General features: G+C 45.8%; 1 protein-coding gene across 3 annotated transcripts in view; it reads right to left on the bottom strand.

The window, feature by feature from the left end:
* LOC115119644 (ADAMTS-like protein 4) overlaps positions 1-13,363 on the bottom strand; it is a 115,345-nt gene extending 101,982 nt beyond the window's left edge. For 2 of the 3 annotated variants that reach the window (XM_065027811.1, XM_065027812.1), the window contains exons 1-2: positions 12,929-13,362; positions 10,374-10,437 (exon numbers count right to left, since the gene is read on the bottom strand). In XM_065027811.1, the coding sequence (XP_064883883.1) occupies positions 10,374-10,437; positions 12,929-12,951 (87 nt within the window). In that variant the 5' untranslated portion in view covers positions 12,952-13,362. Of the gene's footprint in view, positions 1-10,373; positions 10,438-12,928 lie in introns of all 3 variants that reach the window. The other variant, XM_065027813.1, reaches the window with a different exon arrangement.
* Between the last annotated feature and the right edge of the window lie 11,214 nt (positions 13,364-24,577).

The raw sequence follows: 24,577 nt of genomic DNA, 5'->3' as shown, positions 1-24,577 counted from the left end.
TCATTCCTAAACTTAACCCTTACCTTAACCATTCAGAGTTCATTCCTAAACTTAACCCTTACCTTAACCATTCAGAGTTCATTCCTAAACTTAACCCTAACCTTAAAAATGCAGAGTTAATGCCTAAAGAGGCACAAAATTTGTTACAGAAAAAACAAAAAGAATTGGAGGTAATTATAAGAACGAACAAGTGTAATGTTTTACAAGAATAAAGCGAATTGGATGGAAAATGGTGAAAAATGCACAAGTGTTTTCTTAAATCTTTATCATAGAAATGTTACCAAAAATAATTTGCAGAAACTCGTTACAAATTATGGAGTCATCCATGATTCACCAAATTATATTTTGAAAGCTAAATATTTTAAGCATAATGTTTTATTTTCAGTCTCCTCCATTTCCACTGAATGATGTTAACTGTAAAGATTTATTTCCTAATGTGATTTTCTGGATTGTTTTTCTCATTTTGTCTGTCATAGTTGAAGTGTACCTATGATGAAAATTACAGGCCTCTCTCATCTTTTTAAGTGGGAGAACTTGCACAATTGGTGGCTGACTAAATAGTTTTTTGCCCCACTGTATATCAGACCTTTTTTGATGTACTCAAAGATCCATTATTAGCATGTTTTAATTACTCCATTATTAGCATATTTTAAATTTGAAGACTTTCAGGTACTCAACAAGAAGGTCTGATTTCATTACTACTACTACTACTACTACTAAAACAGGGCCCTGGTGGTATAAAGATCCAGTCCATTTATAAAACTGGAGGCACCAAAAATCCTGGTGAAATGCATAGCACATAGAATAAAAAGATTTGACCAGATATTGTTCATCCTGGTCAGACAGGTTTGGGCGATATATTGGAGATAATATACGACAATTACTTGAAACAATTGAACATTATGTAACATCAAAGATACCAGGCCTGGTCTTCATAGCAGATTTTTAAACGCCGTTTGATAAAGAACAACTAGAATGTATATATAAATACCTGGATTACTTTATATTCTGTGAATCTCTTATACAATGGGTTAAAAGGTATGTACAGCAACCCCAGATGTAAAATAGTAAATAATGGTTACTTCTCAGAGAGTATTGAGCTTTAAGAGGAGTAAAACAAGGCTGTCCGTTGTCTCCATATCTATTTATTATGTCCATTGAAATGCTAGCTATTAAAATTAGATCCAACAAGAACATCAAGGAGTTAGAAATCCAGGGGATAAAAACAAGTGTCAATGTATGCTGATGACTCAAGTCCGCAATATGGATCCCTGCACAGTTTCAATGAAGATCTTGATCACTTTTCTAGCCTCTCTGGACTAAAACTTAATTATGACAAGTGTACCATATTACATATTGGATCGTTAAAAGACACAGTGTTTACACTATCTTGTCGTTTACAAATAAAATGGGTGGATGGTGAATTAGACATATTTCGTATTCACAACTCAAAAAATATAAATGATCTTACCACAATCAATTTCAATAAAAAGTTAGCAAAAATAGATAAGATTCTGCAACCATGGAGAGGTAAACACTTGTCTATTTATGGAAAAATCACATTGATTAACTCTTTGGTCCTATCACAGCTTACTTACTTACTAATGGCACTGCCTACTGCAGACGAGTTGTTTTTTAAATCATATGAGCAAAAAATATAACATTTTATTTGGAATGCTAAGCCAGACAAAATGAAATGTGCCTCTTTATATAATGAATATGAGTTTGGGGGGCTAAAATGATTCAATATTAAAAGCTTTAAACCTCTCACTAAAAGCTTTACTCATACATAAGTTATATTAAGACCCAAAATAGTTATCCAGTAGATTATTAAGAAAGGTTCATCCTTTTTTCAAAAATGGCCTTTTTGCCTTTATACAGATTACAACTTCTAATTTCCAAGAAGTTGTAATTTTCTGTAATTGAAAATGACATTTTGTTTAAAGTATTGCCCTTTCTTAAACAAGCCACATACAAAGCTGGTTACAATTTCAGTTTGATCCTCCAGAAAAGATTGAACAAATATTACAACAAATGTTATGGTTAAACTGAAATATACTGATTAATAAAAACACATTCTTTATGGATTTAATTGGTATTATATTTATTAATGATATTATGAATAGAAACGGTGGAGTTATGAGCAGGCATTCCCATATATTTTCATTAGCTGCTATTGAAAATATATGAGAATGTCTGCTCAATCCAAACTTACAACCAACTGATTGCAGCATTACCACAAATATGGAGGAGGCAAGTGGAAAGGGGACAAGGTAGGAAACTTGTTTGCTTGCCATAAATTAAAAATACAAATTGGGTGAAAGGAATTGGCATAAATAGAAAATATACCAGTTGCATTTGAGGCCCAAAATGTTGACAGCAGCCCCATACAGGATGTAAATAAATGGGCAGAGATTTAGATGAACCGATTCCATGGCACATTGTTTATGAACTGGTACAAAAAACAACACTTCACGTTTTTCAATTTAAATTATTATACAAAATTCTTGCCACCAACAGAATGCTATATATACGGGGCATACAACAATCTCAGCTCTGTAGATTTTGCTGCGATGAGACAGAATCAGTACATAATTTATTCTGGTATTGCCCCTATGTAGCTTGTTTCTGGTCACAGGTTCAGGAATGGTGAAGAAAATCACAACATTCATTTAAAATTAACCTTACAAATAGCAGTTTTGGGTGATTTTGAATAAATAAATAACATAATAATACTCGTAGGAAAGGCTTTCATCTTTAGCTCACAATCTGTGGATACTATAGAATTAGAAAGATTCCAAATGTATGTAAAACATCACAGCACAATTGAAAAATATATGGCACATGGAAATCAAACTGAGGGTGATAGGTGGAATGGGCTGAGAGTGGCTGAGGGGCGGGATTAAAGAGCTGAGGTCTATAGTGATAGGTGGAATGGGCTGAGAGTGGCTGAGGGGCGGGATTAAAGAGCTGAGGTCTATAGTGATAGGTGGAATGGGCTGAGAGTGGCTGAGGGGCGGGATTAAAGAGCTGAGGTCTATAGTGATAGGTGGAATGGGCTGAGAGTGGCTGAGGGGCGGGATTAAAGAGCTGAGGTCTATAGTGATAGGTGGAATGGGCTGAGAGTGGCTGAGGGGCGGGATTAAAGAGCTGAGGTCTATAGTGATAGGTGGGATGGGCTGAGATTGGCTGAGGGGCGGGATTAAAGAGCTGAGGTCTATAGTGATAGGTGGGATGGGCTGAGAGTGGCTGAGGGGCGGGATTAAAGAGCTGAGGTCTATAGTGATAGGTGGGATGGGCTGAGAGTGGCTGAGGGGTGGGATTAAAGAGCTGAGGTCTATGGTGATAGGTGGGATGGGCTGAGAGTGGCGGGATTAAAGAGCTGAGGTCTATGGTGATAGGTGGGATGGGGTGAGAGTGGCTGAGGGGCGGGATTAAAGAGCTGAGGTCTATAGCGATAGGTGGGATGGGCTGAGAATGGCTGAGGGGCGGGATTAAAGAGCTGAGGTCTATGGTGATAGGTGGGATGGGCTGAGAGTGGCGGGATTAAAGATCTGAGGTCTATAGCGATAGGTGGGATGGGCTGAGAGGGGCTGAGGGGCGGGATTACAGAGCTGAGGTCTATAGTGATAGGTGGGATGGGCTGAGAGTGGCTGAGGGGTGGGATTAAAGAGCTGAGGTCTATGGTGATAGGTGGGATGGGCTGAGAATGGCTGAGGGGTGGGATTAAAGAGCTGAGGTCTACGTTGATAGGTGGACTTACTGAACTTCCGGGTTGGAGCGAGCGGTCGCATCTGCACTCGGTCCGCAGGTAGTATTACATTTCTACTACATTTCATTATAGTACAACGGTTTGATTTGTCTAATCTTAGCAATTTCTTCTTAGCTAGCTACATAGCCGTCTTTGTATTATAGATAATTGCGTAATTATTGTATTTCGTCGTCCTAACGCAGTCTACACTGCCCTGCAGCTAGCCAGCTAGCTAACGTCCACCGTTAGCTAGTCCACCGTCTACCGATTAGCAACGGTTTGATTTGTCTAATCTTAGCAATTTCTTCTTAGCTAGCTACATAGCCGTCTTTGTATCATAGATAATTGCGTAATTATCGTATTTCGTCGTCCTAACGCAGTCTACACTGCCCTGCAGCTAGCCAGCTAGCTAACGTCCACCGTTAGCTAGTCCACCGTCTACCGATTAGCAGCACAACTATTACACTCAACTGAACGACTTGATTAGTGTAGTGTTAGCTAGCTACATAGTTGTCTTTGCTGTCTTCGTATCCAAGATAATTGTGTAGTTTAGAGTGTGTAGTTTTAGAGTGATTATCTTAATTTACCGAGGTTAGCTAGCCAGCTATTTGTCGTCCTTAACGTAGGAGACACTGCTAGCTAGCCAACAGCTAGCCAACGTCTTCCGAACAGAACTTCCGTACTCAACAATCCGGTCGCATTTCGCTTCGCTCCACAGGTAGTATCACATTTTTCATTTCATATCATTACAGTACAACGGCTTGATTTGTTTGATCGTAGCTAGCTACATAGCTAGCTACATAGCCGTCTTTGTATCAAAGATAATTGTGTAGTCTTGAGCGATTTCCTAGGTTAGCTAGCCAGCTATTGTCGTTCTTTTAACGCAACGTAACGTAATCAACACTGCTAGCTAGCCAGCTAGCCCCGAATAGCAGCACAGTAGCACAGTAGAAACTATTACACTCAACGGAACGACTTGATTAGTGTAGTGTCAACAACGCAGACACTGCCAGCTAGCCTACATAGTCAACAACGCAGCCTCTGCCAGCTAGCCTACTTCAGCAGTACTGTATCATTTTAATCATTTTAGTCAATAAGATTCTTGCTACGTAAGCTTAACTTTCTGAACACTCGAGACGTGTAGTGCACTTGTCATTCCAATCTCCTTTGCATTAGTGTAGCCTCTTGTGTAGCCTGTCAACTATGTGTCTGTCTATCCCTGTTCTCTCCTCTCTGCACAGACCATACAAACGCTCCACACCGCGTGGCCGCGGCCACCCTAATCTGGTGGTCCCAGCGCGCACGACCCACGTGGAGTTCCAGGTCTCCGGTAGCCTCTGGAACTGCCGATCTGCGGCCAACAAGGCAGAGTTCATCTCAGCCTATGCCTCCCTCCAGTCCCTCGACTTCTTGGCACTGACGGAAACATGGATCACCACAGACAACACTGCTACTCCTACTGCTCTCTCTTCGTCTGCCCACGTGTTCTCGCACACCCCGAGAGCTTCTGGTCAGCGGGGTGGTGGCACCGGGATCCTCATCTCTCCCAAGTGGTCATTCTCTCTTTCTCCCCTTACCCATCTGTCTTTCGCCTCCTTTGAATTCCATGCTGTCACAGTTACCAGCCCTTTCAAGCTTAACATCCTTATCATTTATCGCCCTCCAGGTTCCCTCGGAGAGTTCATCAATGAGCTTGATGCCTTGATAAGCTCCTTTCCTGAGGACGGCTCACCTCTCACAGTTCTGGGCGACTTTAACCTCCCCACGTCTACCTTTGACTCATTCCTCTCTGCCTCCTTCTTTCCACTCCTCTCCTCTTTTGACCTCACCCTCTCACCTTCCCCCCTACTCACAAGGCAGGAAATACGCTCGACCTCATCTTTACTAGATGCTGTTCTTCCACTAACCTCATTGCAACTCCCTCCAAGTCTCCGACCACTACCTTGTATCCTTTTCCCTCTCGCTCTCATCCAACACTTCCCACACTGCCCCTACTCGGATGGTATCGCGCCGTCCCAACCTTCGCTCTCTCTCCCCCGCTACTCTCTCCTCTTCCATCCTATCATCTCTTCCCTCTGCTCAAACCTTCTCCAACCTATCTCCTGATTCTGCCTCCTCAACCCTCCTCTCCTCCCTTTCTGCATCCTTTGACTCTCTATGTCTCCTATCCTCCAGGCCGGCTCGGTCCTCCCCCTCCCGCTCCGTGGCTCGACGACTCATTGCGAGCTCACAGAACAGGGCTCCGGGCAGCCGAGCGGAAATGGAGGAAAACTCGCCTCCCTGCGGACCTGACATCCTTTCACTCCCTCCTCTCTACATTTTCCTCTTCTCTCTCTGCTGCTAAAGCCACTTTCTACCACTCTAAATTCCAAGCATCTGCCTCTAACCCTAGGAAGCTCTTTGCAACCTTCTCCTCCCTCCTGAATCCTCCTCCTCCCCCTCCCTCTCTGCAGATGACTTCGTCAACCATTTTGAAAAGAAGGTCGACGACATCCGATCCTCGTTTGCTAATTCAAACGACACCGCTGGTTCTGCTCACACTGCCCTACCCTGTGCTCTGACCTCTTTCTCCCCTCTCTCTCCAGATGAAATCTCGCGTCTTGTGACGGCCGGCCGCCCAACAACCTGCCCGCTTGACCCTATCCCCTCCTCTCTTCTCCAGACCATTTCCGGAGACCTTCTCCCTTACCTCACCTCGCTCATCAACTCATCCCTGACCGCTGGCTACGTCCCTTCCGTCTTCAAGAGAGCGAGAGTTGCACCCCTTCTGAAAAAACCTACACTCGATCCCTCCGATGTCAACAACTACAGACCAGTATCCCTTCTTTCTTTTCTCTCCAAAACTCTTGAACGTGCCGTCCTTGGCCAGCTCTCCCGCTATCTCTCTCAGAATGACCTTCTTGATCCTAATCAGTCAGGTTTCAAGACTAGTCATTCAACTGAGACTGCTCTTCTCTGTATCACGGAGGCGCTCCGCACTGCTAAAGCTAACTCTCTCTCCTCTGCTCTCATCCTTCTAGACCTATCGGCTGCCTTCGATACTGTGAACCATCAGATCCTCCTCTCCACCCTCTCCGAGTTGGGCATCTCCGGCGCGGCCCACGCTTGGATTGCGTCCTACCTGACAGGTCGCTCCTACCAGGTGGCGTGGCGAGAATCCGTCTCCACACCACGTGCTCTCACCACTGGTGTCCCCCAGGGCTCTGTTCTAGGCCCTCTCCTATTCTCGCTATACACCAAGTCACTTGGCTCTGTCATAACCTCACATGGTCTCTCCTATCATTGCTATGCAGACGACACACAATTAATCTTCTCCTTTCCCCTTCTGATGACCAGGTGGCGAATCGCATCTCTGCATGTCTGGCAGACATATCAGTGTGGATGACGGATCTCCACCTCAAGCTGAACCTCGGCAAGACGGAGCTGCTCTTCCTCCCGGGGAAGGACTGCCCGTTCCATGATCTCGCCATCACGGTTGACAACTCCATTGTGTCCTCCTCCCAGAGCGCTAAGAACCTTGGCGTGATCCTGGACAACACCCTGTCATTCTCAACTAACATCAAGGCGGTGGCCCGTTCCTGTAGGTTCATGCTCTACAACATCCGCAGAGTACGACCCTGCCTCACACAGGAAGCGGCGCAGGTCCTAATCCAGGCACTCGTCATCTCTCGTCTGGATTACTGCAACTCGCTGTTGGCTGGGCTCCCTGCCTGTGCCATTAAACCCCTACAACTCATCCAGAACGCCGCAGCCCGTCTGGTGTTCAACCTTCCCAAGTTCTCTCACGTCACCCCGCTCCTCCGCTCTCTCCACTGGCTCTCTCCACTGCCTACGGAGCTGTGAGGGGAACGGCACCTCAGTACCTCCAGGCTCTGATCAGGCCCTACACCCAAACAAGGGCACTGCGTTCATCCACCTCTGGCCTGCTCGCCTCCCTACCACTGAGGAAGTACAGTTCCCGCTCAGCCCAGTCAAAACTGTTCGCTGCTCTGGCCCCCCAATGGTGGAACAAACTCCCTCACGACGCCAGGACAGCGGAGTCAATCACCACCTTCCGGAGACACCTGAAACCCCACCTCTTTAAGGAATACCTAGGATAGGATAAAGTAATCCCTCACCCCCCCCTTAAAAGATTTAGATGCACTACTGTTCCACTGGATGTCATAAGGTGAATGCACCAATTTGTAAGTCGCTCTGGATAAGAGCGTCTGCTAAATGACTTAAATGTAAATGTAAATGTGGGATGGGCTGAGAGTGGCTGAGGGGTGGGATTAAAGAGCTGAGGTCTATGGTGATAGGTGGGATGGGCTGAGAATGGCTGAGGGGTGGGATTAAAGAGCTGAGGTCTACGTTGATAGGTGGGATGGGCTGAGAGTGGCTGAGGGGTGGGATTAAAGAGTTGAGGTCTATGGTGATAGGTGGGATGGGCTGAGTGTGGCTGAGGGGTGGGATTAAAGAGTTGAGGTCTATGGTGATAGGTGGGATGGGCTGAGTGTGGCTGAGGGGTGGGATTAAAGAGTTGAGGTCTACGTTGATAGGTGGGATGGGCTGAGAGTGGCTGAGGGTGGGATTAAAGAGTTGAGGTCTATGGTGATAGGTGGGATGGGCTGAGTGTGGCTGAGGGGTGGGATTAAAGAGCTGAGGTCTACGTTGATAGGTGGGATGGGCTGAGAATGGCTGAGGGGTGGGATTAAAGAGCTGAGGTCTACGTTGATAGGTGGGATGGGCTGAGAGTGGCTGAGGGGTGGGATTAAAGAGTTGAGGTCTATGGTGATAGGTGGGATGGGCTGAGTGTGGCTGAGGGGTGGGATTAAAGAGTTGAGGTCTACGTTGATAGGTGGGATGGGCTGAGAGTGGCTGAGGGGTGGGATTAAAGAGTTGAGGTCTATGGTGATAGGTGGGATGGGCTGAGTGTGGCTGAGGGGTGGGATTAAAGAGTTGAGGTCTATGGTGATAGGTGGGATGGGCTGAGTGTGGCTGAGGGGTGGGATTAAAGAGTTGAGGTCTATGGTGATAGGTGGGATGGGCTGAGTGTGGCTGAGGGGTGGGATTAAAGAGTTGAGGTCTATGGTGATAGGTGGGATGGGCTGAGTGTGGCTGAGGGGCGGGATTAAAGAGTTGAGGTCTATGGTGATAGGTGGGATGGGCTGAGTGTGGCTGAGGGGTGGGATTAAAGAGCTTTTTGTTTGGTAATGTATTATTGTTATATGATTGCTTTATATAAAAGTACCATGTATGAAAAATGTGTATTTAAAATGTATATGTAAAATGTATGTATACATAGCAGAAAACTATAAAAGAAGGATGATGGGTTAACAAAACATTTTTAAAATACAGATAAATGCCTAAACTTACCCTTAAACACTTTGAAGTTTGATGTTTGGAACATCTTTGAAGTTTGATGTTTGGAACATCTTTGAAGTTTGATGTTTGGAACATCTTTGAAGTTTGACGTTTGAGAAACATGGATGAACGTCTAATTCTGACGTGGGACTGTGAGAGCTGGTTGGATAAACATGTAGTAAACATGTAGCAAGTGTTTCCTAGACAGGCCTCTCTAGTTCTGTTGGCCACTGCCTGAGCAAATCTGCCTTCAATTGGTGTCAAAGTTTCAGTGCCAGAATCCCTGGATGTTGTTCAGCGGGCTAGGAAATAGAAGACGTCTGAGCTAAGTTCACTTATGCTGGCAGTAGCTTTAAAGCAGTTTTATGAACTGAGGAATAAAATCATCAACCTTGTGGAATATGGATGGATGGCCTTGTGGAAGTGCTGTGGCACATCCAGCTCTGCTGAACCCAGTGCGCTGTGTAACAGGCAAGGCTTTGATGTGTTCCTCTGTGGATCTGTTGAAATGTTTTTCATTTCATAACTCAGAGCTGTGTGTGTGTGTGTTTGTGCCTCTTGTTGGCAGAACAGCTAGAGAGAGACCTGAACAAAAGTTTCCATTCAGCAAAAACCAAAACATGAGTCTGTGCACGACCACTCTGAGAGAAAGAGCGTACATGCCTGTATGTGTATGTAATAGTAGGTGTATGGACATTGTGTGTGTGTTCTATTTCTGAGCATGTCCAGGGCTACAATAGGTCAAATAACGGCCACACCTGTCTCTGTCTCTGTGTCAGGGGACCACTCCGCCACCAGGGGACTTCGGTAATGAGTGACATCACAAAAACACAGCTGCCACAGAGCCGAGACCATTACTGACTCACGACCACTGACGCGGGCCCGATCTGACCACTGGTGCTCACACAGTGAGATGGTGCACCACTCACTGCAGGCTTTCATGGGTTGATCCACCAAATCAAATCAAATCAAATCAATTTATATAGCCCTTCGTACATCCGCTGATATCTCAAAGTGCTGTACAGAAACCCAGCCTAAAACCCCAAACAGCAAGCAATGCAGGTGTTGAAGCACGTTGGCTAGGAAAAACTCCCTAGAAAGGCCAAAACCTAGGAAGAAACCTAGAGAGGAACCAGGCTATGAGGGGTGTACCGGGTGGAGATTATAACAGAACATGGCCAAGATGTTCAAATGTTCATAAATTAACATGAACCCTAAACTACGATTACAGACACTAATCGCCTCAAATCACCATCACTATGGTAAAACCACTGCTCACCTTTTTCTTCTCAGCCTTGGTCAGAGAGGATGTGACTGCCACAAAACCCCACAGCACATAAACCCTGAGAGAGAGAGAGAGAGAGAGAGAGAGAGAGAGAGAGAGAGAGAGAGGATATAAAACGATGAGGGGGATAGAGAGAGAGAGAGAGAGAGAGAGAGAGAGAGAGAGAGAGAGAGGGGGAAGAGAGAGGGAGAGGATATAAAACGATGAGGGGGATAGAGAGAGAGAGAGAGAGAGAGAGAGAGAGAGAGAGAGAGAAAGAGAGAGAGAGAGAGAGAGAGACAGGAGAGAGAGAGAGAGAGAGAGAGGGGGAAGAGAGAGGGGGAAGAGAGAGGGAGAGGATATAAAACGATGAGGGGGATAGAGAGAGAGAGAGAGAGAGAGAGAAAGAGAGAGAGAGAGAGAGAGAGAGGAGAGAGAGAGAGAGAGAGAGAGAGAGAGAGAGAGAGAGAGAGAGGAGAGAGAGAGAGAGAAGGAGAGATGATAGAGAGAGAGAGAAGGAGAGATGATAGAGAGAGAGAGGGAGAGAGAGAGAGGGGGAAGAGAGAGAGAGAGGATATAAAACGATGAGGGGATAGAGAGAGAGAGAGAGAGAGAGAGAGAGAGAGAGAGAGAGAGAGAGAGAGAGAGACAGAGAGAGAGAGAGAGAGAGAGAGAGGATATAAAACAATGAGGGGGATAGAGAGAGAGAGAGAGAGAGAGAGGAGAGAGAGAGAGAGAAGGAGAGATGATAGAGATAGAGAGAGGGAGAGGGAGAGAGAGGGAGAGGGAGAGAGAGGAGAGAGAGAGAAGGAGAGAGAGAGGAGAGAGAGAGAGAGAAGGAGAGAGAGGGAGAGAGAGAGAGAGAGAGAGAGAGAAGGAGAGAGAGAGAGGAGAGAGAGAGAGAAGGAGAGATGATAGAGATAGAGAGAGGGGAGGGAGAGAGAGGGAGAGGGAGAGAGAGAGAGAGAGAGAAGGAGAGAGAGAGAGAGAGAGAGAGAAGGAGAGAGAGGGGAGAGAGAGAGAGAGAGAGAGAGAGAAGGAGAGAGAGAGAGAGAAGGAGAGATGATAGAGAGAGAGAGAGGGAGAGGGAGAGAGAGGGAGAGGGAGAGAGAGGAGAGAGAGAGAAGGAGAGAGAGAGAGAGAGAGAATGAAAGAGAGAGGATATAAAACGATGAGGGGGATAGAGAGAGGAAGAGTGAAGAGGGGTTTAGTAAACAGAACCAGATATGATGAGTTTCCTTACAGAGGATGTATTATGGGGATACACTGTGTATCCTCATATCCTAAGACTATCAAAATGCCTCAGTAGCTTCATAAACTATATAATTTAATAGTCAACACATACTTCTCTTTCCCTAACAGTCCAGAGCCTGTCTAGTAGCTGTTCTATCATGAGTAAAAGAACCGTGCATAATGTGTTTTCTTTCATTATAGGACATACTGTAAAACTAACTCTCAGCAGTTCAGTTGACATTCTTTCGAATGTTCCAGATCTAGCTATGTTAGAGGTGCACACCATGCGTCGTTTTTTCCCGGCGCCGCGTGTGAATTCAAGAATAACTGTTTCTTTGACCTGGCGGTTCAGCAGCGGTTCAGCGGCATACATCTCAATCAATCTGACCGTGCGAGAAGGTGCAAACAAACTAATGCCTCCAAACATCAGCCGTGTTTTTCCTCCCACCTGTCCACACCCTGTGGCTTTTAAACACACAAGCCCACATCCAAACGCAATCACTCGCAATCCCAAATCATCATGTACACTTGTTTTAATAGTTTGAGACTTGGAGAGTGGGGCCTCTGGCTTTGGTTTATATTGGCCACATGATTATAGGTTCCTTTAAAGTGCTTTTATATAGCTACAAACTCAGAACGCGGACGCATGAGCACTGGGCTAAAGTAGATCATTTGAGATGCACCAACACAATTAGTGTGAACTGTGAAGACACACCACAATCCCATAACATCACCGCAATCACAAATCCGCAGGCCACATGTGACCGCTGTGACTAGTGCAGTTTCTCCAATGTGTGTACCGCCGCCGTCTCCCCTCCGACTGAAACCCTCCCCACAGTCCCCAGGCCCACACTAGACTAAACAATTATCCCAAAACCACAGACAAAGGTCCCGCACACAACAGATCCGCTCAGCCTGAACTAACGACCCCCTACCCGCGTCCACGTTTCTCTTTACAGTGGCACATTGTAGAATAAAAACGGAGAGCGAGAGAAGGTGGACAGGGAGGGAGAGTGGGAACTGTTACAAAATCTGCCCAGACACAGTGAGTTTTAACCTCAACCCCAGCCCGAGGGAAAATTCCTTCTACATATCGTGCGGATGCAACGCAACACATGCGCGTGTACTCTTCACCTATATGCTATAGCACACAGGATCTTTATTCACAACAGTTGACTTTTCAACAGTTTTAAATGCGTATAGATAACATATACTTACTGTACACTACTACACTTACTGTAGGCTACATCGCCACTGAAATAACATTTGGTTAGAAAGCTTTCGCACACATGAAAGCGTGGAGCAGGTTATCGGTCAGTAGAGTCCCCCCAATTTACCTGTACAGAAACCTGAGACGCATTCTCTCGGTGGCCTCGCTCTGAAGTATTTCCCCCCGGTAACGACTTTCTAACCACCGTATATGTGTTTTTGTTGATTCCCGGAGTGAGTTATTATCCGTTCCTTTCGGTGATAGTCAGAACAACCGCTGTGTCTTCTGTGTGGCTGTGAGAGAAGGTTCCTTCGCGTGCTCTCTCTCTCTCGGTCCCCCTCGTTCTGTCACACTCACTCCTCCCTGGATTCGGATCAGGGAAGGGTTTCAGTTTTTTTTCTCGTTCACCCGACAACTTTTTTTGTCCTTGTTTTAAACTGGTGTGACGTCTGGCAGCCGGGGGGCCTGAAGGGGAGAAAAGGAGCGATACAAAATGGACAGATTACACAACTCTCTCTCTCCCTTCCATATCACACACGCACACACCAAACTGCGGGCACCACTCTGACTAATCTATAATTGAGTAACTGAGAGCCGCTTTCTGAGTTGCACAACAACCCTCTATAAGAATGTTCTATTGTACAGACTTGTTCTGATCACTAATAATCATCAACTCTTTGTTGACAACTGCTCGTGGAGCTCAGAGTTGGCAGCGCTGACAGTAGCACCCCGTGGCGCGCACGCAACCCCCTTATTGTTTTAGAGCCAATAAATTAAATTAAAACAATTACAAGACTATTGTTTTACAACATCGAATATAAAAAATCCTTCCACAGAACTGTATCAATCATGCAAATATCTTATGAGAATAGTCGACAGACCAAACAGACACACCCACATAGTTTATTGTTATTAACTTCTGAAATGTCCGTCTTTGTGGATGTTTTAGTTCTGATGTGTTTGTTATTGGCATGCATCGGTCCCAACCCCTTTTTTATAACCGGTTCAATCAGGAATAGAAGCGACATGGTACAGCGCGCGAGCGTTCCTGAGGGAAACCATTGACCGCTTTGCGTTCCAAATCTGGAGGGGCGATAATACAAGTGGACCCAAAGCGCAGCGCGCGCGGTACCACATCAGAGAGAGAGTGGTTGGGGAGTGGTTGAGGAGCAGAGGGGTGGCGATGATTTTCGGGTCAAAAGCATAACTGGAACTGGCGCGGCACTAAATTTAGTGACATTATTTGTTGTCTGCAAACACCGATAAGACTGGCCTGAGTGAATAGTCACTGCCTCCGGCTGCGTTTGCCACAGGTTTATGAGTTAAACACTAGAGAGAGCGAGGGAGAGAGGGAGAGGAGAGAGAGAGAGAGGGAGGGGAGAGAGAGAGAGAAAGAGAGAGAGGGAGAGGGAGAGAGCGAGAGAGCGAGGGAGAGAGAGAGAAAGAGAGAGAGGGAGAGAGCGAGAGAGTGAGAGAGCGAGAGAGTGAGAGAGCGAGAGAGGGAGAGGGAGGGGAGAGAGAGAGAGAGAGGGAGAGAGAGAGAAAGAGAGAGAGGGAGAGGGAGGGGAGAGAGAGAGAAAGAGAGAGAGGGAGAGAGAAAGAGAGAGCGAGAGAGAGAGGGAGATGGAGATGTGTGTATGGGTATGTATGATCTAACACAGAGCTACTGGTCTCAGAGGACAGTGTGCTTTTCTTGGCCAGCAGAAACACAACATGACTACAGTACAGAGATGGTGATGGAGATTAGCTACATCAAACACTGGTCTAAGCCAATCTAAAGCCTGAACCACATTATACAACTGGTTTATGATTACATCTGTCACACTAACATTCTGTTGTATGAAATGATGAGGATAAACACACACACACACACACACACACAGTATCACAGGATGTAGCCTATACTGTAACTAACTACACTGTATTAGAGAGTGTGTGAAAGACCTGCTGTCGTATTGATACTCAACAGAACTGATCCATTATCAAAGCGTAACAACAGGTTGTGTTTGTGTGGTCACCATGGTAATCTCTCCAGTGCTGTGTGCCCTTCTCCATCGCTCTCCCTTTCTGTCTTGTTCTCGCTCTCTCTCTTGACCCTCCTGACCATTTCTCTCCACACCCTTTTCTATATTCCTCTTGATTATTCTCTCTTCTCTATTTCTCTCCATCCCTCTTCCTGTATCACCAGAGTGTGGGACCTGTTGGACACGCACGGCCAACCACACAGCCCTGATTAGCAAGCAATCACCATATCACCAGAGTGTGGGACCTGTTGGACACGCACGGCCAACCACACAGCCCTGATTAGCAAGCAATCACCATATCACCAGAGTGTGGGACCTGTTGGACACGCACGGCCAACCACACAGCCCTGATTAGCAAGCAATCACCATATCACACAAGAGGGTGTGTGTGTGTGGTATATAACTGTAGATCTGTTATTTGTCTCGGGTGGCTGTAGTGAGTAATAGCACTGTGGTCCGGGGCAGTTCCACCCCAGGGGAACAATAATCCCCCCCACCCTAACTACCTCTGCACCCCTTTGCAACCTCACACACCAACCCACACACATAGACACTACACACCTCGGGCATTCTTACTCTGGCCACATACCCTTGACCCTTTCATTGCCAGAGTGCTAAGTTTAATGAGGCTTTCTGGGAACAGGAGAGAGAGAGAGAGAGAGAGAGGGAGAGAGAGAGAGAGAGAGGGAGAGGGAGAGAGAGAGAGACATTTGACATTTGAAATGTCTCTATTCCTTTGGAACTTTTGTGAGTATAATGTTTACTGTACATTTTTTACTGTTTATTTCACTTTTGTTAATTATCTATTTCACCTTCTTTGGCAATGTAAACATGTTTCCCAAGTCAATAAAGCCCTTTGAGTTGAATTGAGAGGGGGGGCTTGGGGTCTAGACTGGCAGCCATATCAACAGGCATGGAGAGTCTTATATAAACCTTTACCCAGGGGAAGGCTGACCTAATACTACACTACACACACAGAGAAAGGGTAATGAATTAGAGAGAGAAAGGGGCCCAACGTTAGAGGGCGAGAGGGTGGAGGCAGAAAGGGGTAAAAAAAAGAGGGGAGACAGTGACAAAGAGGGGGTAGAGAAAGAATGAATGACAGAGCGAGAGAGAGCCTTCTATGCCATCAAAAGGAAAATCAAATTTGACATACCACTAGGATCTGGCAAAAAATACTTCAATCATTTAGAGAACCCATTGCCCTTTATGGTTGTGAGGTCTGGGGTCCGCTCACCAACCAAGATTTCACAAAATGGGAAAAACACCAATTTGAGACATTGCATGTAGAATTCTGCAAAAATATCCTCAGTGTACAACGTAAAACACCAAATAATGCATGCAGAGCAGAATTAGGCCAATACCTGCTAATTATCAAAATCCAGAAAAGAGCTGTTAAATTCTACAACAACCTAAAAGGAAGCCATTACCAAACCTTCTTTAACAAAGTCATCACCTACAGAGAGATGAACCTGGTGAAGAGTCCCCTAAGCAAGATGGTCCTGGGGCTCTGTTCAGAAACACAAACAGACCCCACAGTGCCCCAGGACAGCAACACAATTAGACCCAACCAAATCATGAGAAATCAAAAAGATAATCACTTGACACATTGGAAAGAATTAACAAAAAACTGAGCAAACTAGAATGCTATTTGGTCCTAAACAGAGAGTACACAGTGGCAGAATACCTGACCCAACCTTAAGGAAAGCTTAGACTATGTACAGACTCAGTGAACATAGCCTTGCTATTGAGAATGGTTGCCATAGCCTGTCTTCTCTTGAGAGCCAGGTTTGCCAATGTGCACACTGCCCACAAAATGAGGTGGAAACTGAGCTGCATTTCCTAACCTCCTGCCAAATGTATGACCATATTAGAGATGTATATTTCCCTCAGATTACACATCCAATTTTGATAAATTCCCATATCTACTGGGTGAAATACCATCGTGTGCCATTACAGCAGCAAGATTTGTGACCTGTTGAAACAAGAAAAGAGCAACCAGTGAAGAACAAACACCATTGTAAATACAACCCATATTTATTTATTTTCCATTTTGTACTTTAACTATTTGCACATTGCTACATAATATGATATTTGAAATGTCTTCATTCTCTTGGAATATTTACTGTTCACTTTTGATTGTTTATTTCACTTTTATTTATCCAGTTCACTTGATATTCCCTTGAAACATATGTTTCCCATGCCAATAAAGCCCCTTGAATTGAATTGAGAGAGAAAGAGAGAGAGAGAGAGAGAGAGAGAGAGAGAGAGTGACTTCTGTGAGTTTAATGTTAGTTTATTTCACTTTTGTATATTATCTACTTCACTTGTTTTGGCAATGTTAACATATGTTTCCCATGCCAAGCCCCTTGAATTGAATTGAAAGAGCTGGAAAGGGAAGGAGGGAGGAGGGAGGGATTTGTCTGGGTCAGATGGAGTCAATATTTGTTCCATTCCAGAGGCATCTTATAGATGGATCAAAGAGGAGGACTGTGTATTCTTAACAGAGTGGGAAAAGAGGTAAAGGAAAGAATAGCTGAGTCTGAACAGAAGGAGAGGGAGGGAGGGAGGGTAGTTGGACAATTAGTGAGGTGGCCAATAGAATGGGTGGTCTTTTGGCAGGTGAGAGAAGGCTAGGAGGGGAGGTAGTGTCTATCACAGGAAGTTGGTGGCATCTTAATTGGGGAGGACGGGCTCGTGTTAAATGGCTGGAGCGGAATCGGTGGAGTGGTATAAAATACATGTGTTTGATACCATTTAATTGGCTCCGTTCCAGACATCATTATGAGCTGTCCTCTACTCAGCAGCCCCCTGTGGTTCCACTCTCTCTGTCTGTCTCCCCATTAACTCCACATTAACTCTCACACCCACCAAGGGGAGTTTGCATGGGAAGACTCAAAACACAGCTACATGTGTAGGATCTTAATTTGACCTATATTGTCACAGTTTAGTGCATAATGTTGCTTGATCAGTGGTTAGGCTATTGGCTGGCCAAAAGTAGACTACATGAAAAGTTCAATACTGATATATACAATACTGTGTGTTAGTGTGGGCTCTCAGGGAATTTATGTAAATCACAAAGCTGATCTACATTTGTGGCGGCTGCATAGCCTAGTGGTTAGCGCGTTGGACTAGTAACCGAAAGGTTGCAAGATCAAATCCCCGAGCTGACAAGGTACAAATCTGTTGTTCTGCTCCTGAACAAGGTAGTTAACCCACTGTTCCTAGGCAGTCATTGAAAATAAGAATGTGTTCTTAACTGACTTGCCTAGTTAATAAATACAGGTAAAAAAAAATATTCTCAGCAACAAAAGAGTGGTCAAATTAAGCTTCTACAACTGTGCTCACAAGAATGGTTCTGAGATGGATTAGGAGAACTTCATGTTAAGGATTGTAATATATTGCTGTATCATCTTGGCTTAATGGTCAAGTGATAAACATACTGTACCGAGTCAACAACCTCAACAACAAAGATCTTCAATACATCAGAATGTTTGTCTAGACAAGGCATGTGAAAATGCAATGTGGTCTCAAACAATTCATATTATTCTGTGACACTTAATTTAGTATGATATGTTACGTTAGGTTACATCATGAATGGAATTGCGGTCGTTCCATATCATAATACCTTGAGGACGTATAATATCATACGTTTTAATCAGTCATACAATAGCATATGAAGCATAGAAGGACATTCTGATGTGGTTTGGTCGGACTAGGACATTCTGATGTGGTTTGGTTGGGCTAGGACATTCTGATGTGGTTTGGTTGGGCTAGGACATTCTGATGTGGTTTGGTTGGGCTAGGACATTCTGATGTGGTTTGGTTGGGCTAGGACATTCTGATGTGGTTTGGTTGGGCTAGGACATTCTGATGTGGTTTGGTTGGACTAGGACATTCTGATGTGGTTTGGTTGGGCTAGGACATTCTGTTGTGGTTTGGTTGGGCTAGGACATTCTGATGTGGTTTGGTTGGGCTAGGACATTCTGTTGTGGTTTGGTTGGGCTAGGACATTCTGTTGTGGTTTGGTTGGGCTAGGACATTCTGATGTGGTTTGGTCGGGCTAGGACATTCTGATGTGGTTTGGTTGGGCTAGGACATTCTGATGTGGTTTGGTTGGGCTAGGACATTCTGATGTGGTTTGGTTGGGCTAGGACATTCTGATGTGGTTTGGTTGGGCTAGGACATTCTGATGTGGTTTGGTTGGGCTAGGACATTCTGATGTGGTTTGGTTGGGCTAGGACATTCTGTTGTGGTTTGGTTGGGCTAGGACATTCTGATGTGGTTTGGTTGGGCTAGGACATTCTGATGTGGTTTGGTTGGGCTAGGACATTCTGATGTGGTTTGGTTGGGCTAGGACATTCTGTTGTGGTTTGGTTGGGCTAGGACATTCTGATGTGGTTTGGTTGGGCTAGGACATTCTGTTGTGGTTTGGTTGGGCTAGGACATTCTGATGTGGTTTGGTTGGGCTAGGACATTCTGATGTGGTTTGGTTGGGCTAGGACATTCTGATGTGGTTTGGTTGGGCTAGGACATTCTGATGTGGTTTGGTTGGGCTAGGACATTCTGTTGTGGTTTGGTTGGGCTAGGACATTCTGATGTGGTTTGGTTGGGCTAGGACATTCTGTTGTGGTTTGGTTGGGCTAGGACATTCTGATGTGGTTTGGTTGGGCTAGGACATTCTGTTGTGGTTTGGTTGGGCTAGGACATTCTGATGTGGTTTGGTTGGGCTAGGACATTCTGATGTGGTTTGGTTGGGCTAGGACATTCTGATGTGGTTTGGTTGGGCTAGGACATTCTGATGTGGTTTGGTTGGGCTAGGACATTCTGATGTGGTTTGGTTGGGCTAGGACATTCTGATGTGGTTTGGTTGGGCTAAGACATTCTGATGTGGTTTGGTTGGGCTAGGACATTCTGATGTGGTTTGGTTGGGCTAGGACATTCTGATGTGGTTTGGTTGGGCTAAGACATTCTGATGTGGTTTGGTTGGGCTAGGACATTCTGTTGTGGTTTGGTTGGGCTAGGACATTCTGTTGTGGTTTGGTTGGGCTAGGACATTCTGATGTGGTTTGGTTGGGCTAGGACATTCTGATGTGGTTTGGTTGGGCTAGGACATTCTGATGTGGTTTGGTTGGCTAGAAGGACATAGTGAGAAGTTCACTGTGAAGCGTTGACAGACCACCAGTCAGATCGGTCTCCAAAACTGTTCCCCACTTTCTCTCTTCTGTCCCCCTCCCTCCCTTTCTCAAAAATGTCCCTCCTTTTTAGGTCAATGTCACACATTTCCATCTAATATATTCTGTAGCATTCATACAAGCACTTGTACGCACACGGATAACTTGCTCCTGTTTTTACCCCCAACAAATGTAGTTATGTTATGTCAAAGGTTAAATATGCAGGCGTAAGTGTGTTATTTGTGCAGGTCTGTGTTATTTTGTCTTCTCTCACTATTCTGTCCCTCTAATCGCCACATAAATCTCCAGTGTCTCCAGCCACGAGTGATTTGGATAGCGACATGAGAAATATCGGATATCAGAACACGAGGGCTTTCCACACAGGTTGGCACCAGGTCACACAGCAGAATTCAAAACCGATGGCCTCTCTTTTCTCTCATTCTCCAGTTCTTTCTCTCATTCTCTCTCTCGCTCTTTAACCCTCCACTTGCCTCTTTCTGTCTCTTTCATAAAGCCATAATTTACCTCCAGCTAGCTGCTTCGAGAGGAATCATACAGTAAATATTTATAAAGAGGCAGAAAGCAGGTTTATTCTCGCCGTCTCCTAAACTAGTCCAAGCCTCCTCGCCTCCTCACCTTCCTCTGAACTGAGAAGAGAACTCGCTCTCCCTCTTGGCATCATCTCACCACGCTGGGGAGAGAAAATAAACCAAACGCCTCTCTCACAGGGTGGTTGGAAAGAAGAGACAGACGGGCCGACACACACACACACTCTTTTCAACTTCGATCCTTGCTCCTGTCAAATCATTCTTTCTTTCCATCTCTCCTCCTCCTCTCTCTCTCTCTGCTGAGAAGAGGATAGGAAATCAGGTCAGCTGTGCGTTGTTGAACATAGCAGACATATTTGAGAGCAAAGTGAAGCCAGAGCTAGAACTGTACCTTACTGTACCGAGGTGTGTGTGAGGGTGCATCCATTACTGGCTATATGCAGGGCCTCTCCAGACCTGTCACTTTCATTGGGTTTGTGTGTGTGCAAGCGTAAATGTGTGTGTGTGTGTGTGTGTGTGTGTGTGTGTGTGTGTGTGTGTGTGTGTATGCCTCCACGGGCATGAAACCTTCACAGATCATGTGTGTTTGTGAGAGTGTGTGAGGGTATATCCATTACTGTATCCTATTTTATTGCCTTACAACCTGGAATTAAAACACATTTCTGGGGGGTTTGCATCATTTGATTTAAACAACATGCCTACCACTTTGAAGATGCAAAATATTTTTTATTTTATTGAATCTTTAAGTCATTCTCAATTGGATTGAGGTCTGGGCTTTGACTAGGCCATTCCAAGACATTTAAATGTTTCCCCTTAAACCACTCGAGTGTTGCTTTAGCAATATGCTTAGGGTCATTGTCCTGCTGGAAGGTGAACCTCCGTCCCAGTCTCAAATCTCTGGAAGATTGAAACAGGTTTCCCTCAAGAATTTCCCTGTATTCAGCGCCATCCATCAGCGCCATCCATCATTCCTTCAATTCTGACCAGTTTCCCAGTTCCTGCCGATGAAAAACATCCTTACAGCATGATGCTGCCACCACCATGATTCACTGTGGGGATGGCGTTCTCGGGGCGATGAGAGGTGTTGGGTTTGCTCGTTTTCGTTGATGGCCAAAAAGCTCAATTTTAGTCTCATCTGGCCAGAATGCCTTCTTCCATATGTTTGGGGAGTCTCCCACCTGCCTTTTGGTGAACACCAATAATGAACACCAATAGTGAACACCAATATAATTTTCTTTAAGCAATGGCTTTTTTTCTGGACATTCTTCCGTAAAGCCCAGCTCTGTGGAGCGTACAGCTTAAAGTGGTCCTATGGACAGCTACTCCAGTCTCTGCTGTGGAGCGTTGCAGCTCCTTTCAGGGTTATCTTTGGTCTCTTTGTTGCCTCTCTGATTAATGCCCTCCTTGCCTGATCTGTGAGTTTTGGTGGGCTGCCCTCTCTTGGCAGGTTTGTTGTGGTGCCATGTTCTTACCATTTTTTAACAATAGATTGAATGGTGCTCTGTGGGATGTTCAAAGTTTCTGATATTTTTTTATAACCCAACCCTGATCTGTACTTCTCCACAACTTTGTCCCTGATCTGTTTGGAGAGCTCATTGGTCTTAATGGTGTCGCTTGCTTGGTGGTGCCCCTTGCTTAGTGGTGTTGCAGACTCTGGGGCCTTTCAGAACAGGTGTATGTATACTGAGATCATGTGACAGATCATGTGACACTTAGATTGCATACAGGTGGACTTTATTTAACTAATTATGTGTCTTCTGAAGGTAATTGGTTGCACCACACCTTATTTATACATATGTTCATAATACATATGCACGCACACCACTTTTCCATGTTAGATTTTTTTTTGTAAGAAGTTATTTTTTTCATTTCACTTCACCAATTTGGAATATTTTGTGTATGTCCATTACATGACATCCAAATAAAAACATTTAAATTACAGGTTGTAATGCAACAAAATAGGAAAAATGCCAAGGGGGGTGAATACTTTTGCAAGGCACTGTATACACAGGAGGATTGGAGAGACGGCCACCTGACTGGGAGAGACGACCACCTGACTGAGAGAGACGGCCACCTGACTGAGAGAGACGGCCACCTGACTGGGAGAGACGGCCACCTGACTGGGAGAGACGGCCACCTGACTGAGAGAGACGGCCACCTGACTGAGAGAGACAGCCACCTGACTGGGAGAGACGGCCACCTGACTGGGAGAGACGGCCACCTGACTGGGAGAGACGGCCACCTGACTGGGAGAGACGGCCACCTGACTGGGAGAGACGGCCACCTGACTGGGAGAGACGGCCACCTGACTGGGAGAGACGGCCACCTGACTGGGAGAGACGGCCACCTGACTGGGAGAGACGGCCACCTGACTGAGAGAGACGGCCACCTGACTGAGAGAGACGGCCACCTGACTGAGAGAGACGGCCACCTGACTGGGAGAGACGGCCACCTGACTGGGAGAGACGGCCACCTGACTGGGAGAGACGGCCACCTGACTGGGAGAGACGACCACCTGACTGGGAGAGACGACCACCTGACTGGGAGAGACGGCCACCTGACTGGGAGAGACGGCCACCTGACTGGGAGAGACGGCCACCTGACTGGGAGAGACGGCCACCTGACTGGGAGAGACGACCACCTGACTGGGAGAGACGACTGGATCAAATAAAGACTTTAGAAAACCTCAACGACCAGATCTGGACAGAAGTTGGGAAATATGGGGGGGGGGGGGTAGAGGGGAGTGGGCTTCTATGTGTGTGTGTGTCTAGTGATCAGTGCGGGTGGGCCCATGGTTTGGTGTATATCCAGCAGAATCCTTACGGCTGATTTATTCCCCCAGTCTGTTTCTCAATAAGGAATTCATTTCAAGGGACTGAAGCTGGGCAACTGGAGCGTGTAACAGTGAGCTACATCGCTCCAACTAAGTGTTCCATCCACCACACACCCCCATCAGAAATAATAATAATAATATTTCCTTCACTAATTGGCTTGCCCCTATCCAAACATTACCAGCCAACCCACACGCCCAGCGAGAGAGAGGAGAGAGCGAGGGCTCTACACTGCTAGGTTGTTGTCACTGTTTGCTGCAAAGGCCAACAGACCTCCTGTTATTGTTTTCAGTGGCTGGACTCTCAGCCACCTGGCAGCAAACTCTCTCTCTCTCACACACACACACTATTGCATTGCTATCCCCGTGAGGACCAAAGAATGGATTCCCATCCAAAATCCTAACCCTAAATCTAACATGAACCTTAATTCTATCCCTAAACCTAACCCCTAAGCCCAAAATAGTAGTTTTCCTCAGGAGGCCAGTAAAATGGGGACCGGCAAAATTAATTTTCCTTGTTTTACTATCCTTGCGAGGACTTCTGGTGCTCACAAGGATAGTTAAACATACATACACATACAGGAAGGTTATTTTTACAGGAGGTGCAGGGGAAAGGGAGTCCAGGCACAGGGGTCTATTTCAGGTCCACGTCCCACCAATCATTGTCTGACAGGTTCTCAGTGATACCAGCAGAACAGAACAGTACCACCATGAGGACGTCACACCACCGTTCTGTTTGACTTCCTCTGGTCACGGTCACCCTGCCTCCCGGCCCCCTTCCCACAGAAAGGATGACCTGAAACTGGAGTGTGTTCCATATGGCCTCCTATTCCCTTTATAGTTTACTACTTTAGACCAGAACCCACAGGGCTGTGAACTACATAGGGAATAGGGTGCCATTTGGGACTGAACAAAGGGAATAGGGTGCCATTTGGGATAGGTCAAAATGGGAATATGGTGCCATTTGGGACATGCCAGAGTTAATATGGTGTCATTTGGGACAGGTCAGCGGGAATAGGGTTTCATTTGGGACAGGTCAATGGGAATCGGGTGCCATTTGAGACAGGTCAAAATGGGAATAGGGTGCCATTTGGGACATGTCAAACTGGGAATATTGTGCCATTTGGGACAGGTCAAAAGGGGAATATGGTGCCATTTGGGACATGCCAGGGTTAATATGGTGCCATTTGGGACAGGTCA

The sequence above is a fragment of the Oncorhynchus nerka genome, linkage group LG14, assembly GCF_034236695.1.
Source record: "Oncorhynchus nerka isolate Pitt River linkage group LG14, Oner_Uvic_2.0, whole genome shotgun sequence".
In the NCBI taxonomy this organism is placed as follows: Eukaryota; Metazoa; Chordata; class Actinopteri; order Salmoniformes; family Salmonidae; genus Oncorhynchus; species Oncorhynchus nerka.
This window is presented reverse-complemented; position numbering and strand designations above follow the sequence as displayed.